This window comes from Salvelinus fontinalis, chromosome 15 (genome assembly GCF_029448725.1).
Source record: "Salvelinus fontinalis isolate EN_2023a chromosome 15, ASM2944872v1, whole genome shotgun sequence".
Classification (NCBI taxonomy): Eukaryota; Metazoa; Chordata; class Actinopteri; order Salmoniformes; family Salmonidae; genus Salvelinus; species Salvelinus fontinalis.
This window is the reverse complement of record NC_074679.1, coordinates 24,787,101-24,805,441: the sequence shown is the minus strand read 5'-3', so window position 1 is coordinate 24,805,441 and position 18,341 is coordinate 24,787,101. Positions and strand designations below refer to the sequence as shown.

At 44.4% G+C, this 18,341-nt stretch overlaps 3 protein-coding genes across 3 annotated transcripts in view; 2 read left to right on the top strand and 1 right to left on the bottom strand.

Annotated features, from left to right (window-relative positions):
- The first annotated feature begins 258 nt into the window (after positions 1 to 258).
- On the top strand, positions 259 to 2,748 carry gchfr (GTP cyclohydrolase I feedback regulator). Its single transcript, XM_055863064.1, has 3 exons — positions 259 to 422; positions 1,233 to 1,327; positions 1,649 to 2,748. The coding sequence occupies exons 1-3, from the start codon at positions 387 to 389 to the stop codon at positions 1,776 to 1,778; spliced, it is 261 nt and encodes an 86-aa protein (XP_055719039.1). The 5' UTR covers positions 259 to 386; the 3' UTR covers positions 1,779 to 2,748.
- A 2,126-nt stretch (positions 2,749 to 4,874) lies between these two features.
- The window catches only part of LOC129811614 (dnaJ homolog subfamily C member 17-like), a 57,587-nt gene continuing 44,120 nt past the window's right edge, over positions 4,875 to 18,341 (bottom strand). The window contains exon 11 of the mRNA XM_055863060.1: positions 4,875 to 5,298. Coding sequence (XP_055719035.1) covers positions 5,179 to 5,298 — 120 coding nt within the window. The 3' untranslated portion in view covers positions 4,875 to 5,178. The remainder of the gene's footprint in view (positions 5,299 to 18,341) is intronic.
- On the top strand, positions 14,135 to 18,327 carry LOC129811615 (cdc42 effector protein 3-like). Its single transcript, XM_055863063.1, has 3 exons — positions 14,135 to 14,263; positions 14,373 to 14,494; positions 16,801 to 18,327. The coding sequence occupies exon 3, from the start codon at positions 16,881 to 16,883 to the stop codon at positions 17,490 to 17,492; it is 612 nt and encodes a 203-aa protein (XP_055719038.1). The 5' UTR covers positions 14,135 to 14,263; positions 14,373 to 14,494; positions 16,801 to 16,880; the 3' UTR covers positions 17,493 to 18,327.

The following is an 18,341-nucleotide window of genomic DNA, read 5'->3' as shown; positions in this document are numbered from 1 at the left end:
AACAAATAGTGCTGCTACATTTATGAGTGGCCCTGATTTTAATAGGTCTGACAAAAAAGCCATACATGTGACATCAGATATGCCTTTAATATAAAACATGTTCACATTCTTTCCAGTTTGATGCGTAAAATAAGCAATATTGTGTGCCTAAATTAATAGCTTTTTCTTTTACTATAATATTGGACAAGCACGCGCACTGTGCATGCACCAGCATTGTTGACAAGTTGCTGAGAGAGCTATGATTGGTCCATTGCGATGGGTGTTTCCGCATTCTGTTGTGAGCTGTCAGTGCGAGTGAAACTTGGAACGGGCACTGTCGTGTCTGTTAAGTAACTGTCTTATCATCCATTCCCGGGGGACTACCCGTTAAACGGTTGAGATCCAGGATGCCCTATGTACTCGTTAGTACTCAGATCCGGCTGGTTAGTATTCCTCTTCCCGTCATAGCATACAGACTGCATCCTTGCGGTTGACGCGCGCGTCGAAATGTTATAGAAACTAAAGATTTTGTAAAGAAAGGTTCTGCAACAATGTCGCCGATTTTGACGTGTAGCTTATTACATAGCTGAAACCTATGTCCATGTTTGCAACATTGTAACATTTGCAAACATGGAAGCGATACAAATTCGAACTAGTGCAAAGCAACTCGCGTCTCGTTTTTTCTACAGTGCACCAAATTAAAAACATGTTCACTGCTCAGTCAAATAAAGTATGTAGGCCTATTTCTGTGCATAATTGGTCAATTGTTATCGAGATTGTGGATGGCATGGCATGCATATTTTCGGGGTTTGTTTATTTCAAGAATGCAACGGAGTGTACAAAACATTAAGAACAGATGCTCTTTCCATGACAAACTGACCAGGTGAATCCAGGTGAAAGCTATGATCCCTTATTGATGTCACTTGTTAATTCCACTTTAATCAGTGTAGATGAAGGGGAGGAGACAGGTTAAAGGATGATTTTTAAATATTGAGACATGGATTGTGTGTGTGTGCCATTCAGAGGGTGAATGGGCAAGACAAAAGATTTAAGTGACTTTGAGCGGGTATGGTAATAGGTACACAGGTTTGTGTCAAGAACTGCTACGCTGCTGGGTTTTTCACACTCAACAGTTTCCTGTGTGTATCAAGAAAGGTCCTTCCTAATATTGTGTATCAATATTAGTAATGTGTTAATGTTTTGTACACTCTGCGTATAGCATTTGTGCACACACCTGAATATCTGTTTTTCAGGAGACTGGGCCAACCATGGTAGGAGATGTATACTCTGACCCAGCAATAATGAACTACCTGGGAGCCAGGAAAACCACCATGCTGGGGAACAATTTGTGAGTGTTGAGCATATCTCATTGTATGTCTCCATCCTTACGGCCAAGATTATGACAAACCTCTGAGCCACAGAAGAATGGTGTAGTAGTGGTACAAAGGCTGTTGCTCTGTAGTTTGGGAGCAGACAAGCTGAGCTGATCGAACACAGAACAGGGAAGTGCTTTTGGGAAATGAACCAAGGTGTGCAGGGAATAATCACAAACACAATCCTGGCTCATTTAGCTGAGTTCTCCTGCGTGTGTTCGCACTCCTGACAGAGTTCACAGAATGAGTTTGACATTTTACATCTGAGAAAAAACTAAACTTTGTGCCCCTTGCAGCTCGGAGTACCACGTTGACGAACCTCCGCGGTTGGTGTTGGACAAGTTGGAGAAGATTGGCTTCCGCATGGTGACGATGACAGGCGTGGGACAAACGCTGGTGTGGTGCATGCACAAGGAGACTGAGTGACCTGACTGTGGATCAATGACACTGATAGTGTGTCTTGGGCCACAAGGTTGTGGTGGTAGTGTTCTGTCCAATGAGGAGCCAGAGCTAAAACCTATATTGTACATATTACATCACAAATCAAGGATGGATTCTATACATTCATTTTGCTACTGTTCTTTGTGATGTAATGGTCCTTTGTCTTCCATTCATTTTTTTTAGCAAGGGGTGCAGATTACTGAATTTTGAATGATCAATTCTCCAGCTCGTTTTTTGCCCCGTTAGCAAATGTGTGAATTTGTATAATGACACTACTTGTCCAAAATCTGTTGTACTCTTTCAAACTCACTCCAATGTGATGGAGCAGCTACCAAATGTGTGTAGTGGCTTGTTCATAATCTATCATAGCAATGGGTTTACAGACTTCAGGGAAATAGGACGATGTCAAGAAAAGTACATTCCAGAGAGGATTACAGCACAAATGACCAAATCCTCAAGATTAATTTTCCATGAGTATGGAATGTAGTTCACTTCATTACTAACTGAATCTGAATGTCAAGAGTATGATGATGAATCAGTTCCAAAGTTTTACATTGCCTTTAGGCCAAGCAAATATTACTTTTACTAGCATGCAAATATTCCTCTACCCTGAATCCTATTCCATTTTCTCACATGCTCTGTAAACAGGTGTAGATTTAAGTGACCTGCTTAATTATGAGCCATTCCCAACAATGCAGAGAGAAAGAAAATAACACGTAATAAATACACAATGAGTAATAATAACTTGGATATATACACAGGGTACCAGTACAGAGACAATGTACAGGGTTATGAGGTAGACATGTACATATAACTAAGAAATAAGTGACAGATAAAACTGTCAAAAGTTGGTGCAAAAGGGAGCTATCGATGTAGTGAGAATGTTAGTTTTCATATCATTGGTAATATAATTAGATGCATGTGAAGAAATTATAATAAAGGTGATTTGATGTAATTTGTTCCGTGGCATGTCCCAACTCTCAAGGAAGTAGAGTATACTTAAAAGGACAGGTTGGAAGTCTGATCTCCCTGTCTGCCATCTGTCAGTACAATATGGTAAGCATTACATTTGTTGGACAAATGAGCATCATGCTCTCTTAAAAAAAAGAAGCTCTAAACAAGCCATTGGAACTGTGCCTTCCCGCCTCAGGTTGAGGGGAAATATGGCATGTCTGCAGCATATAGGTGGTTTTTAAGACTCAAAATGGGCCAGTGAGACCTCAGTACATAGGGGGAAGTTAGTCGGGTCCTGTAAGTGTGACGAGTGTATTGCAGACATGCCTGGTGAAGACCATGTGAGCCAGCACTTCTGCTGCTACTGGGTGGTTTCATTAGTCTCTGGGCTGCCAGCGCCTGTCTGAGGCTAAGCCTTCGCCAGGCCTGCTGCCGTGGCTTGGCCACAATTTACACCTAAATATCAAAAGGCCCCTAATTTCTCCATGTGGGCGCAACTGTGGTCGGTTCCAGGTTATGCTGGCATCTGAGGAGCTTCCACACGGACAGAGGATCTGAGGAAGAGGAGGATGCTGTGAAGATGCCGCCGGAGGCTTCTCCTGTTGATTGGATGGCTTTTGTTGGGACGCCACGTCTTCCCGTTTCATTTGCATGCAGCACAATCCGCTGGCACAGGTCACGGTCAGGATGTGTTTCTGAACTGTAATTGTATTCCCTCATGTAATTTGGACTCAATGTTCAGCTTTTTTCTCTCAGGGGTATGACAGTCCGTCCACCAAATGCATAAACAGAACCATCTGATTAGTGTATATTGCAGTAGGAGTGTGGGGCGAGAAGTGTAGGGACAAGATGGCTCACACCACAGCTGGCCGTTGTGTAAGAGAGCTGCGGCAGGCTGGGAGTGCCGGGGAGATGGATCACTGGGTTGGACCAACCAGCTGGCTATGAGTCTCCAAAATAACACGATGACAGGAGGAAACTTCACACAGCCCCAGGAATAGAGACTACATTATACCATAGTCCCCTGAGGGACAACATACATCTATTTTGTTTTTGGATGTCCCACGGAGAGAGGACACTGTTACAAATGTTTGTTTCTCCGTCAGAGTGACTGTAGTCTAGCTCAGTGTGTCAGGTCCTAAATGGAAGTGGACCAGACATCCCAGCATTCGGCTGTGACATCAGGAGACCTCTTCCCCCATGAGCAACTCCTTTAACAGCCTCTATTGGGAAAAGTCATCAAACCACAACATTCAGGCAAGAGAGGAACGGTCATGATACTGTATGAATATATCTTTCATGAATGCCAACGACTTAAGGGACGTGTACATTTGATCTTCAGTTAAGTTGTTTTCACTGGGATGACCAACTAGTCATCAGATTATCTCTTCATGATACTTTCAAGGAACGGATGTATTTATTATAGCACAACCAGTAAACAGGATTTGACAAAGGAGACAAGGGTGAATCGCACTTAGAATAGGCATATTTTGAACGCTAACTACAATGTAAAAGTTCAGTGCAGGGTGGTACTAAAGTCTTCAGATCAAGTTACAGCCTTGAAGTTGTACAGTACATGGGGCCTCTGTAATTTGATGCAAAGCCTTAGATATACAAAACTCAATCATGATAACCACCACTGCTGTAATAAAGGGCCATTAGAGTATATTCCCTTTTCATCACGTGGGCCCACAAACATAACCTTAACATGCCTACAGTACTACCACTCCCATCCCAGGCTGATTGACAGTTAAAAATGTAATAGCCATGATTTACCCATCCTCTGATCACATGGTCTGTGGTTTACACTGTTGGAAGACAACTTCAAATTGCATTAAAGGGAAGTGACTCAGTCTCTTTGCTGCAAAGATAGGGTAATGAACAAACGTTTTACAGTTTGAGAAAGTGATACTGACAGATGCAAATGACATGATTGCATCATTTAGATGTTGGATGGCCCATCTCTTTGTGGTCTTTTGCAATATGTTATGATAACATCCCTTGTTAGTATAAACTTCTTGTTCCCCTGTTCGTTTTACAAGTGGTTTGGATGAAAAAGTACACTGGTTGAGTTTACATTACAATAGTAGCAGGTAGTAATTCAGTAAATGACAAACCAGAAACCCGTTCTTTAAAAAAATATGTTTATTCAACAGAAAATTGTTTTTTATTTAACACAGACGATGTGCTTTATGAAACTAAAGCATCAGGTGTATAGCAAAGTGTAGTTGGGTTGTGGCTGGGAAGAGCCTGACGGTCTGGGGCCAGGATTCATTCAAAGGCACATTGAAGCGCAGAGATCGCATTCACGGTATAGGGTGCAGATGTCAGCTCAAACGGAAATTACCTTCAAATGTCAAGCACCGCACGCTTACAGAAAACACACCTTGGATTGAATCCTGGCCCGGGTCAGACTGGATCTGGGCTGGTACTATGCTGCATCCTCCTCGTCCTCTCTCTTCATCTCCTCTATGAGTCTCTGTCTCTCTGATGCCTGTCTCATATTCATCAGCACCACGCTTTCATAGTCCCGTTCACTGCTCAGGGCGCCCTGTAGGGGTAGACAAACAGTCAGATCAACAGGGACAGGCAGGCAGACAAAGGACAGGTACAAAGCATTTACAACCTGTGATTTTTACCATAGTAATTTCACCACCTTTACCTTAGTTACCAGTGTAAAACGGTCCATATGAAGAAGCAAACCATGCTAAGCCATTGCATTAATAATGAGATAACACAGTGCAAATACAAAAACAAGCTCTACATGTGACATAAGTGTGCAACAGTGCATGGACCAAATGATAACTGTCCGTCACTGCTGTCTGTTTTTTCCGGACAGGACCAGAGAGAGGAGAGGACGGGTGAGGGGGAGGAGAGGAGAGGGGAGAGGAAGGGAGGAGAGGACAGGAGGGGAAGGGAGCACAGGACAGGTGAGGGGAAAGGAGGAGAGGACATGACAGGTAGGGGTAAGGGAGGAGTGGACAGGACGGGTGAGGGTAAGGGAGGAGAGGACAGGTGAGGGTAAGGGAGGAGAGGACAGGTGAGGGTAAGGGAGGAGAGGACAGGTGAGGGTAAGGGAGGAGAAGACAGGTGAGGGTAAGGGAGGAGAAGACAGGTGAGGGTAAGGGAGGAGAAGACAGGTGAGGGTAAGGGAGGAGAGGACAGGTGGGGTAAGGGAGGAGGGGAAGGGAGGAGAGGACAGGTGAGGGTAAGGGAGGAGAAGACAGGTGAGGGTAAGGGAGGAAAGGACAGGTGGGGTAAGGGAGGAGAGGAAGGGAGGAGAGGACAGGTGAGGGTAAGGGAGGAGAGGACAGGTTAGGGTAAGGGAGGAGAGGACAGGTGAGGGTAAGGGAGGAGAAGACAGGTGAGGGTAAGGGAGGAAAGGACAGGTGGGGTAAGGGAGGAGAGGAAGGGAGGAGAGGACAGGTGAGGGGAAGGGAGGAGAGGACAGGACAGGTGAGAGGAGGACAGGATGGGTGAGGGGAAGGGAGGAGAGGACAGGTGAGGGGAAGGGAGGAGAGGACAGGTGAGGGTAAGGGAGGAAAGGACAGGTGGGGTAAGGGAGGAGGGGAAGGGAGGAGAGGACAGGTGTGGGGAAGGGAGGAGAGGACAGGTGAGGGAAAGGGAGGAGAGGACAGGTGGGGTAAGGGAGGAGGGGAAGGGAGGAGAGGACAGGTGAGGGGAAGGGAGGAGAGGACAGGACAGGTGAGAGGAGGACAGGATGGGTGAGGGGAAGGGAGGAGAGGACAGGTGAGGGGAAGAGAGGGAGGACAGGACAGGTGAGGGGAAGAGAGGAGAGTACAGGCATACAGTCCTAAAAAGTTTGACCCCTCTCTGATCTCTATTTTTGATACTGAATGTTATCAGATCTTCAACCAAAACCTGAGTTTACCCCCAAAAAGATACTTATTTTATTTATTTAATAAATTATGCAACATCCAGTTCCCCTGTGTGAAAAAAGTATTTGTCCCCTTACACTCAATAACTGGTTCTGCCACCTTTAGCTGCAATGACTCCAACCAAATGCTTCCTGTAGTTGTTGATCAGTCTCTCACAGACAGACAGACAGACACACACACACAGTAAGCACTAGGCTGCACGGTAAGCACTAGGCTGCACGGTAAGCACTAGGCTGCATGGTAAGCACTAGGGGCTGACACACACACAAGTATGCAAAGACACACGCTTACCAGTGGTGTTTGGCGGATGTGACAAATACAATTTGATACATGTGCACACACACAGTCAGTCAGACACACACACTGCCCCTAATCCTGAATGGAGGGGGGAGGCGGAGTGTCCACAGAATAAACCTGTTTTATAGGATTAGATGGAGGAAGTCTGCTCTGCCAAGGAAGTGTCTCCCTAACAAGACAGTGAGCGGAGAGAAGTGAGTGTGTGAGAGACAGAGTGGGTCACAGAAGAGAAAGGGGGAGAGAGAGAAAGTGAAGAGAATGACGGAGGGTTAGAGAGTGGCTCGGTGAGGTAAACCATCTGGAAGAGATCACTGGGACTCCAGCATCCACCCATGTGTACGAGAGAGAGGGGAAGGAAGAGAGGAGGAGAAAAAAAGAGGGATGGCATGGGGAGGCAGGCTCCCTCTCCATGCTGTTGGATAGACAGCTGTGATTATCATTCCAGTAATGTGAGATCAAGTCCTTGTCTAAGATGTAACCATGAAATATCACGCAAGCTCACTTTAGTAAATAAACAACTGTTGCATCTTCAATTAAACAAAACAAAGGGTGTAACTGTGAGCCGGAGGGAATGTAGTCCCCCCCTTCCACCCACCATACACCTTCACTCCACACAGACCTCTACTGGCCATTCTCTGAAATGCTTATATGGACAGTGATACTGTATGTCTCTATTTATTTCCCATGTAAGGTCAATAGAGATTCTATTGGTTCACTTCCCATGTAGGAGTGAGCTCTGAACACAAACAGAGGTCTAAGGAGAATGACACAGTTCTCCCTAGCTGAGAGCCGTTTCCTTGTCTGGTGGGCTCACACTCAACGTACGCGCTTAGCCTGTGCATCCCTGACTAACTAAACACTTGGGGAGGTGTGTTTGTGTGTGTGTGTGTTGCTCCATAAACACACCAGGGGCTGGAGAGAGACTAGGGAAACCACATAAGATAAACAATGGGGCCCACAACAAAGAGGACCAGGCCAGCACAGAGGCAGGATGACATAAACACACACACACACACTGCTCCATTCCATGTTCGCTCGCTCAGGGCTGACTAACAGCACTGATATCCCTCACGGCCCGGGGCCTCCCAACAGCATGCTACAACCTGACACCAGGCCAGCCGTAACATCATCACCATACGCCAGGCAGGGCGGTGAGTCAGGGTGCTCCACAGGAGACGGCAGGCTATGCTACAGGTGGCCAGGCACAGTATTTCCCCCCACAGACAGATGGGATCAGGAGATCTGCTCTACATTAGCCCCACCTGTCACTGTGTGTGTGTGTGTCTTGAGTTACACACAGTTCTCTCACTTTTGTTGAAAAGTGGTATCTGATCTGGCAAATGATCATACAAGGACTGTATTCCTTCCTTAAAGGGTTAGTTCAAGATTTTGGCAATGAGGCCCTTTATCTACATCCCCAGTCAGATGGCCAATGCACAGCTAGCATGTGGGTGATAAGAGAGAGAGAGAGACTTCCAGCTCCCCCTCATAAAATCGCTCTCTCCCCAGCTCATGACAGAAGTATGTCTCCCGGGGGTTATGAGGACCTGATGATGTCAAGAAGGCCTATTATGTGTCATGAACCTGAGACGGAGCTGGTCTGCACAGTGTCTGCTCCAAGGTGCCTGAGACAAATAGTGCACACGTAGCGTTTAAACCTATCTTCTTTACAACAGCTCCTCCTATAGACTACGGCACTTCTACCAAACCATAGTGGTTGTCCAGGTAAATTACTGCTAGGTCTAGATGTGGATTTTTTATTTTTTTTAAAAGAGAGAGAAAAAAAGGGTACAATAATACAGATGGTACTGCAGTCTGTTGAAACTAATCAAGGGGCCATTTCTCTGCAGTGTGTGTGCATGTGTGTGCGTGTGTCAGTGGGTTATGGAGCCGGTGATTTATAGGAGCCAAACACTTATTTAGAGATCATTAGGGGTGATATGTGCGAGTGTATGCCCAGACGCTCCCGCTAACTCAAACAAACACACACTGGGCAGGAGGATCGCATATGCCACAGCCAAACTAAGATTCCTCACAAGAGTAAATTCAGGCTTTATAAATGGGAGAAGATCAATAATTTTTTTGAGGACAGACAAAACGAACCAAAAGGAAAATCCTGGTCTACAGACAGACTCTTTGTTATGATGCAATAAACACTAACTCATAATACTGCAATAACAGCTATTGAAATAGGCTCCAAGTCTACTTCCTGTGTTGTTCAGTAATTTCCAGAATTAGTCCTGAACACCTGGTTTATGGATGCCATTCACAGACAAAGGCCCCTTTTCCCTGAGAAGGAAAGCTAACCTATAGAAACAGGAACATACTGTATTTATGTAATAGGTCCCTAACTTCTCTGAATGAGGTTTAACAGCTTTGACAGGGCCAAACCACGCAATAACTACTAAAACCTACTCTAGCAGCATGTGACAACTGACTGAGTAAGCTGTGTACAGGTGGTCATACAGGGAAAGCTACATGAAGAGGTACTGGTGAAAGCTCTGGTCCGTGAGTAGTGTAAAATGTGAAGGAAGAGCTAGTCAGCACTGGATTCTGGGGGGGGGGGGGGGGGGGGGGGGGGGGCTGTATAGGGCTGGATTTGAGCCTGCTGGATAGAGAGGGTGCATTTGGAAACCCGTAAAGGAAATAAACAAAATGAAAGAGAAATGGGAGTTGAGACGTGAACTCCCTGTGCTCTGGCATTTCCCTGTATGATGGATGTGTTGGGGGTTTCTATGACAGAGAGATGGGGGAGAGGGCTGTTCAGCTATGTAATATCCAACAATACATCTTTGTAATACCAAAATTATGTCTTTCACATCAGGGCCTTCCAGGAATAGCCCTCTGATTGCAACAGATTTGATTTTAAAACACTGGGGCCACTGAATCAGCAAGAATGTAGAATTGAAACCCTCAATATCCCAAAAGAGACATGACAAAAACATTAAGTGAAACGAAGGTTAAAGTACAAATACACATAAAACATTTCTACTGTGTGTGTGCGTGAGTCTGAACAAGCTGGTGGTTTGTGTATGTCTGGTGTGCCGCCTGATGAGAGGTCTGTACTGCTGCTTTGAGCATGTGTTATGGTTCCTTATCTGCTTAATGTGCTGAACAAACAGCAACTGGAATGCAGCAGTCCACAAACTGTTGACTTCCGAGCCCAGACGTTCAAAGAACCCTAAATATCAAACCCTTCATTTCATAATTACAAATAATTCAGTGCCAGGAGACACAAGCAGGTAAACATTCTCAGACTTCCCTGACCTCCCACGGAGAACAGCACGCACGCACGCACGCACGCACGCACACACACACGCGCGCGCGCACGCACACGTCCGGTCTGCTAGTCTGCAAACACGGCAATGAAGCATTACTTCTACAAATCTCACAGTGGGGAAGAAGTCAGTGTGTGTTCCAATCATAACAATACACAAGGATTTGAAATGGAACTCACAGACTGTTTTATTAGAGGACATCATGTAATTCACATCACTTATCTGTTAAGATTGCCTAGGTAAAATGTATGGGATGGTATAAGACCACCCCTGGAATTTGGTCCACAACTATACATGAAGACAAGAGAACTTTGTCATGTTAAACAATTAAACTTCTTCAAATGCAACTAAACTGCCTATCCTGAGGGACAGAGGTCAATCCATTCAGTCAGGTGAGTTTCAGTTGGAGCTCTGCCACAAAGCTCATCACTGTCTATCTGACTCACTCATCATTGTAGAGCGACAGTTACGACACAGGCTCTCTCAACGTCTAGTGATCGATTTCACTGGTTTGCATCCATTGTTTCAATCCTGTACAGATCTTCATCATACACTATCAGGGCCACAACTGGACTGCTGTGTATTCCATGTGAGAGGAAACATCTTAACACAGTGAAACACTGCTCTGTCTGTGTTTCACAAGACAAGAACACACAACAAAAGGCCCAAATGAATATCCACAAAAGCCTCAATTTGGCTTTATAGAGCCAGTCAAAGCAGTATCTGTAAGCACTTTTTCCTATTACAAAAACAAGCAGCATCCTAGGTTTGAGGGAGAACATAGTCGTCCCAGAAAGACCACAGTACCAACACTGCTCTGAGAAGGGAGATATGGAGAAGAAGGCAGTCAGACACCCATGCTGCTCTTATGGTCAGGGTCAAGGGACAATGTAATCACCCCAGTCTGGACAATGTACTAACACAAACATGAGAGTAAACACACCTCAAACCCCTGGTCTAATGTTGAGCTCTGTGTAGGGTTGCAAAATTCCTGTAACTTTCAATAAATTCCCAGGTATTCACAAAATCTTGGTTGGTTGATCACAGAATCAGGAGGGAACAAGCAGAAAATCTGTAAACCTCCAACCAGGTTTCCTGGAACCCCAGGGAATTTATTGAAAGTTCCCAGAATTATGCAACCCTAGCCCTGTGTGACCACATCACCACAGATAAAGCACGCTATCCTCTCCCTTGACGGTCTGCTAGCATGAAACCATGGCTTCCCAACAAAACAAAATAGTGGATGGGGTAGGGGTGGAGAAAAAAAATACTGAATTGGGAGTTATTGAAATGCTCAGTTCCAGTCTTGGATAAATGTTATGATAAGGCAGTTAGTACGTTTGCGTGAGTAATTGCATCTGTTAAAAGGTCTGTTCTGGCATTAGGGAGTGAATGGGGAAGGAAGGGTGGCAGGAATTTGTTTATTGGAGCCATTTTAAAAGATCTGATCAGTAAAGTAATCTTAGAGACCAAATTCAGTATATACAGTACGAGTCAAAAGTTTGGACACACATAATCATTCAAGGGTTTTTCTTCCTTTGACTATTTTCTACATTGTAGAATAATAGCGAAGACATCAAAACTATGAAATAGCACATATGGAATCATGTAGTAACCAATAAAGTAAATATATTTTATATTTGAGATTCTTCAAAGTAGCCACCCTTTGCCTTGATGACAGCTTTGCACATTATTGCCATTCTCTCGACCAGCTTCATGAGGTAGTCACCTGGAATGCATTTCAATTAACAGATGTGCCTTCTTAAAAGTTCATTTGTGGAATTGATTTCCTTCTTAATGCGTTTGAGCCTATCAGTTGTGTTGTGACAAGGTAGAGGTGGTATACAGAAGATAGCCCTATTTGGTAAAAGACCAAGTCCATATTATGGCAAGAACAGCTCAAATAAGCAAAGAGAAACAACAGTCCATAATTACTTTAAGACATAAAGGTCAGTCAACCAAGAAAATGTCAAGAACTTTGAAAGTTTCTTCAAGTGCGTGCAGTCACAAAAACCATCAAGTGCTACGATGAAACAGGCTCTCATGAGGACCGCCACAGGAAAGGAATACCCAGAGTTACCTCTGCTGGAGAGGATACGTTCATTAGAGTTACCAGCCTTAGATTGCAGCCCAAATAAATGCTTCAGAGTTCAAGTAACAGACACATCTCAACATCAACTGTTCAGACGAGACTGCGTAAATCAGGCCTTCATGGTCGAATTGCTGCAAAGAAACCACTATTAAAGGACACCAATAATAAGAAGAGACTTGCTTGGACCAACACACACTAGCAATGGACATTAGAACGGTGGAAATCTGTTCTTTGGTCTGATGAGTCCAAATTGGAGATTTTTGGTTCCAACCACCGTGTCTTTATGAGATGCAGAGTAGGATGAACGGATGATCTCCGCATGTGTGGTTCCCACCGTGAAGCATGGAGGAGGTGTGATGGTGTCGGGGTTCTTTGCTGGTGACACTGTCAGTGATTTATTTAGAATTCAAGGCACACTTAACCAGCATGGCTACCACAGCATTCTGCAGTGATACGCCATCCCATCTGGTTTGCGCTATCATTTGTTGTTCAACAGGCCAATGACCCAACACCTCCAGGCTGGGTAAGTGCTATTTGACCAAAAAGGAGAGTGATGGTGCTGCATCAGATGACCTGGCCTCCACAATCACACAAACTCAACCCAATTGAAATGGTTTGGGATGAGTTGTACAGTTTTCGCTTTGTCATTATGGGGTATTGTGTGTAGATTGCTGAGGATTTGTTTGTTTGTTTTATCCATTTTAGATTAAGGCTATAACGTAACAAAATGTGGAAAAAGTCAAGGGGTGTGAATACTTTACGAAGGCACTGTATATATCCATCTATCTATATATAATTATTTTTGTCACATACACTGGATAAGTGCAGTGAAATGTGTTGTTTTACAGGATGTTTCATCTCAGAGACCCTGGAGCAGAGTAGAAGCTGAGCAGAGTGGGATGTAGGCCTCTGGCCACTGCTAAAGCTTTATCTCTGAAGGGAAAAGTAAGTCTGTCAATAGCATAAACACACAGCATACAAACAGTGATTATCAATAAGCCTAATGGTTAAATTACAGAACACTACAGTAGACATCTAAGGAGGCCAAAAATACACAGACACGACAAGACATTTACATTTGGGCCTATAGTGGCATTGACTGGAGGCTAGCAATACTGAGAAGCCAATTCATATTCTACTATGACTACAGTATTCCTACAACATTCCAATAACAAAAACAAGCATGCAACTGGAGGCGTGAGAATTGGAACTGCAACAAGTTATCTTGTGCAACTCAGCCATTCTACACATAGATATCTGTATGCTAGTCAGTGGCTTCCTCCGATATCACTGCCTATTGGCCTCCACTCAGCCAGAATGGCCTACGTTGGCCCCGGGGCTTTACACAAGCTAACAGAGCACAGGAAATCAGTAGAGTAGAGACAATGCCATGGAGATTAGTGATCGGTTAACCCCATCGGAGTGTGAGTAACCCCCCTCTATCTCACACACACACACACACACACACACACACACACACACACACACACACACACACACACACACACACACACACACACACACACACACACACACACACACACACACACACACACACACACACACACACACACACACACACACACACACACGTCACTGTGGCCCTGTCTGTGTGAGGAATGTGCTGTGCTCTTTCCCTAGTTCAATTCCATCCGTGTTACAAGCAGTAAATCAGTGGGGAATCCGACAGCTCCTGTTCTGCCCTCTCCCTCAGGTAGTGGGTGCAGCCAGCGGGATTTACGCCCATGATTCAGACTCACACAGCAGGAAGAGTTACATCACCAGAGGGCAAACACTCTCTCTGCCGTTAGGTAGGGAGAAAAAACACAAAACCCCACCTGCCTGTCTTAACCCTCTTCTACACTCAACTCACCTGGGTTACTTACAGAGGACACTTTCTCAACCAACAAACCTGACAGGGTCTCTACTGATAAGGATTATAAGACTCAGGTAAGAGACAAGAGTGGCTAGGCTGTTAAATCCGGGATTTAGAGAATATTCTGGGGAAGTGCACCAGTTTGCTCTCTCAAGGTTATTCACTGTGCTTCTCCCGCTGCAGTTGAACAAGCCCCATCATGTCAGGAGAAACAGTGTCACGGTCTACAGGTATCAGCCCTAGCCTGGCTTCCTGATAGAGACAGACGTGTGGGATACAGATGCCCTGTGTACACAGCAGTACAGGTAAGAGCTAACAGATCTATCATACATGTTGTTACAAACTCTATCGATCAACATATCAAAAGTATTAGTTTTAAGAGACTTAACCAACACCTGCTCTTGAGAATATATTTTAGGCATTTCCATTTTGACAGGTGGCCAACTCATTTGACAGTCTCCATCAAACGTGTTCGGCTAAAGGCAGTTTGACGAGGAAGATTATTTAGTAACTGTAAATGGTCTTGACAAAGCAGATTTTACTTCTTTAATTTGGACTTGGAAGATAAGTGTTTCCTTAGTGTGATCCTGACCGCTACAATTCTAACACGCCCTCGTCCAACTGACATGTTTGGAAAGGAATGCTGTTGTGTCCACACTCTCCCCATCTCCCGCTGCTACTAAAGTGCCAGTAAAACCTTTATGGGCCAACAAAACATGTTTGCTGTAGTGCCTTACAAATTTACAGAGTGAGTGTTTCAAGTCACGAACACAGATATTATCTGGGCAAAGCTGTTAGGAGCCCGTAAAATCACAGAGACCACTGAGATTGTCCATTTGACAAGCCAGAGATGATGAACTGCATTCTGTGTTACTCAATAAAATGACTAAGTTACTGGAACCATACTCAACTAGATTAGAATAAGGAGCATTTTATTTTGCGCTTTGGGCCTAGAGCTTACATGGACTATAATGGACAAAATCTTTTCAGAGCCTCTTTCCTCAGTGTGTTCAGTTGTCTTATGTAAAAGGTTTTATGCCCTTGCTTTCTAAATGGGTGGTAGCTGTTCAAGGCTCAACATTTACAGCTAACTGAGATTGAAACGGTACAGATTAACTTCTAAATGACCAAAACCAATACCAGTTTGACACCAGTTACAGTATATGAAAGTCATATTCCAGTTAAATTCTACATAACAAATCATGTCAGGTATTGCCACATCTCTCTCAAATAAGAGTTGTGGAATGTGATCTCTTCTGGATCCAGCATGTTAAACAGGAAAGGCTGACTAACTGTCTGTGACCAGTAAACCAGCTCAACAGATCCACAGTTAAAGACAAATAAAACAAGATGAATTTGCATACTGTGTCTGAAAGAATCTGGGTTTTGTCTCAACATGTAGCAAATTCCACCCCATTCGTAAAATAACTCTTGATTAAAAGTAAGAGTGAAGCCTGTAGTTGTGGTTGCCTGAAGGCTATTCCATGCGAGAAATTGCCAAGAAACTGAAGATGTCGTACAACTCTGTGTACTACTCCCTTTACAGAACAGCGCAAACTGGCTCTAACCAGAATAGAAGAGGAGTGGGAGGCCCTGGTGCACAACTGAGCAAGAGGACAAGTACATTAGAGTGTTTAGAGTGTCGCCTCACAAGTCCTCAACTTGTAGCTTCATTAAATAGTACCCGCAAAACACCAGTCTCAACGTCAACAGTGAAGAGGCGACTCCGGGATGCTTGCCTTCTAGGCAGAGTTCTTTTGTCCAGTGTCTGTGTTCCTTTGCCCATCTTAATCTATTATTTTTATTGGCCAGTCTGAAATATGGCCTTTTCTTTGCAACTCTGCCAAGAAGGCCAGCATCCCGGAGTTGCCTCTTCACACAAAACACGTTAAAAGGTTAATAATTCATAAAGGTGGTGTTAACTGAATGATATTATCTCATAGAACAAAACGTATCAGATCTCCTAAGCCTGTGCTAACCTCAGACCTTAATTTGGACGTTTATCCAAAAACTCTACGAAAAAAAAACACATTAATTTCCACATAGGCTTTGACCAACGAGCCATGGCTAACTCATTTCCGTTTCTTAGGACTACAAGCTGGCGAGTTCTATACAGGATGTTGGGTCTGCTCTAAAATGTGCATATTTGGTGCACAGTTACTGAAAGTCAGAATCAGGCTAAGACATTCCTTTAGTGCATTCAGCAGATCACACCTGCATTTATGGGAATAAACTGGATTTGAAAAGTAAACATTTAAAATCAAACACTTCAAAGCACATGTTGGACTATTTCCCAGGAGCCAAATGTTGAAGAATTGTATTAATACAAAACAAGCAGAGCAGGTGCATTCTCTAAATAATAGCTGCTGCTTTTTCACATCAAACTTGACATAATCCAAAGGTTACATCCGTTGTTGGAAAGCAGAGGGAAACAAATAGTACACATCCTGTATGCTGCAGAATGATGAAAGTAAACCTGGACATTTAGATCAGAGATGTATGATATGTTCTTGATGGGAAACCACTTGATCTGACATGAACCTAACCTCAAAGTGAAATTATTTAAATAAATGATTGTGTTTATCTTTTTTTCTTATCTTTTCCAAAACAGAGCATTTTTTCTAAGATGGTAGACTGCATTTAGACTTAATCTCAGAAGTGAACCAAAGGACATCAACAGGACCAGGTAAGATGCCACTGAAGACGTCTCTGTGCCGTAAGCCAGCCTCGGCCCGCTGGTCTAGGACCCAGAAGCGCAGGGAGGTGCTCTCTGTCAACATGATCAGCCTCCCATTGGCCGACTTCTGCCACGTTGCCCACATCGGGAACAATGCCAGCAGTGACAGCTTTGGGGACCTGTCCTTTCTGAAGGGGGGCCACAGCCTTATACTGCACAGCTCTCAGAGCGAACATAACCTCTTCCTGGCCTGCTACCCTCCACCTAAACCCCCACGACTTAACCTGGGTGAGGCCGAGGCCCTAAAGATCCCAGAGTGGACCAGGGCCCACTTGAGCCACAGCGCCTCTGAGAGGAAGAAGGAGTACAGCTCCTTGCCCATGCTGGACAGTGAGGAGGGCGAGGGGTCGATCGAGGCCAGTGTTAGCCCCAGCCACGGGGTTATGGTCAGTAGCTACAGTCCTGGCCAAGGCAGTCTGAGCTCTGGCAGGGATGGAGATTCCACTCAGACCTGCCATGAGGACACACTGCAGCTGGATGAGGTGGACAACAGCTTCTCCTTCAGCCTGGACCTGGGCCCCTCCATCCTGGACGACGTGCTGCAGGTCATGGACAGGCTCCATTAGAGGAACAGCCAGACAAACATGGGTCCTCAGCAAGAGACTTCACTGACATAAGTATATGTGACTGGCATTAGAACACTCAAAACTGTCCTATAATATGAACAGCTGACATTAAAAAAAAAACTCTTGACTGAAAGAAACAATGTCAGAACATTTGAAACACCATGGGGATATAATCTCAATCTTTGGATTAGCTGACTGTGGCTAAATTATATCAGATGCAATGGACTCAAAAAGTAATGGATGAGATGTGGACAGAACTGTAACTACAAAGATATCCTCCTCCATTTCATGTGAGGTAATCTAACACAGTGGTTCCCAACCTGGGGTATGTAGTGCTTTCGGAAAGTATTCAGACCCCTTGACTCTTCCCACATTTTATTCTAACATGGATTAAATCGTGTTCCCCCTTCAATTTACACACAATACCCCACAATACCCCAACACACAATGCCTTTTACTGTGGCCAGCTCTGTCTTGGTGGTTCCAAACTTCTTCCATTTAAGAATGATGGAGGCCACTGTGTTCTTGGGGACCTTCAAAGCTGCAGAATTTTTGTTGTAGCCTTCCCCAGATCTGTACCTCGATACCACCCTGTCTCTGAGCTCTACGCATAATTCCTTCAACCTCATGGATGCACCGGAGCTCAATTTCGAGTGTCATAGCAAAGGGCCTGAATACTTGTGAATAAGATAGGTTTTTCATTTTTTATAAATTTGCCATCCCCAAAAAATCTATAAAACTGTTTTCGCTTTGTCATTATGGGGTATTGTGTGTAGACTGATGAGGACATTTAAAAAAAAAAATGTAATCCATTTTAGAATAAGGGTGTAACGGAACAAAATGTGGAAA

Excerpts from the sequence above, each read along its gene's own strand:
- gchfr (XM_055863064.1), top strand. The coding sequence starts at position 387 with ATGCCCTATGTACTCGTTAGTACTCAGATCCGGCTG. Across the intron at positions 423-1,232 it reads TTAGTACTCAGATCCGGCTG|GAGACTGGGCCAACCATGGT; the intron begins GTTAGTATTCCT and ends TCTGTTTTTCAG. Across the intron at positions 1,328-1,648 it reads ACCATGCTGGGGAACAATTT|CTCGGAGTACCACGTTGACG; the intron begins GTGAGTGTTGAG and ends TGCCCCTTGCAG.
- LOC129811615 (XM_055863063.1), top strand. The coding sequence starts at position 16,881 with ATGCCACTGAAGACGTCTCTGTGCCGTAAGCCAGCCTCGGCCCGCTGG.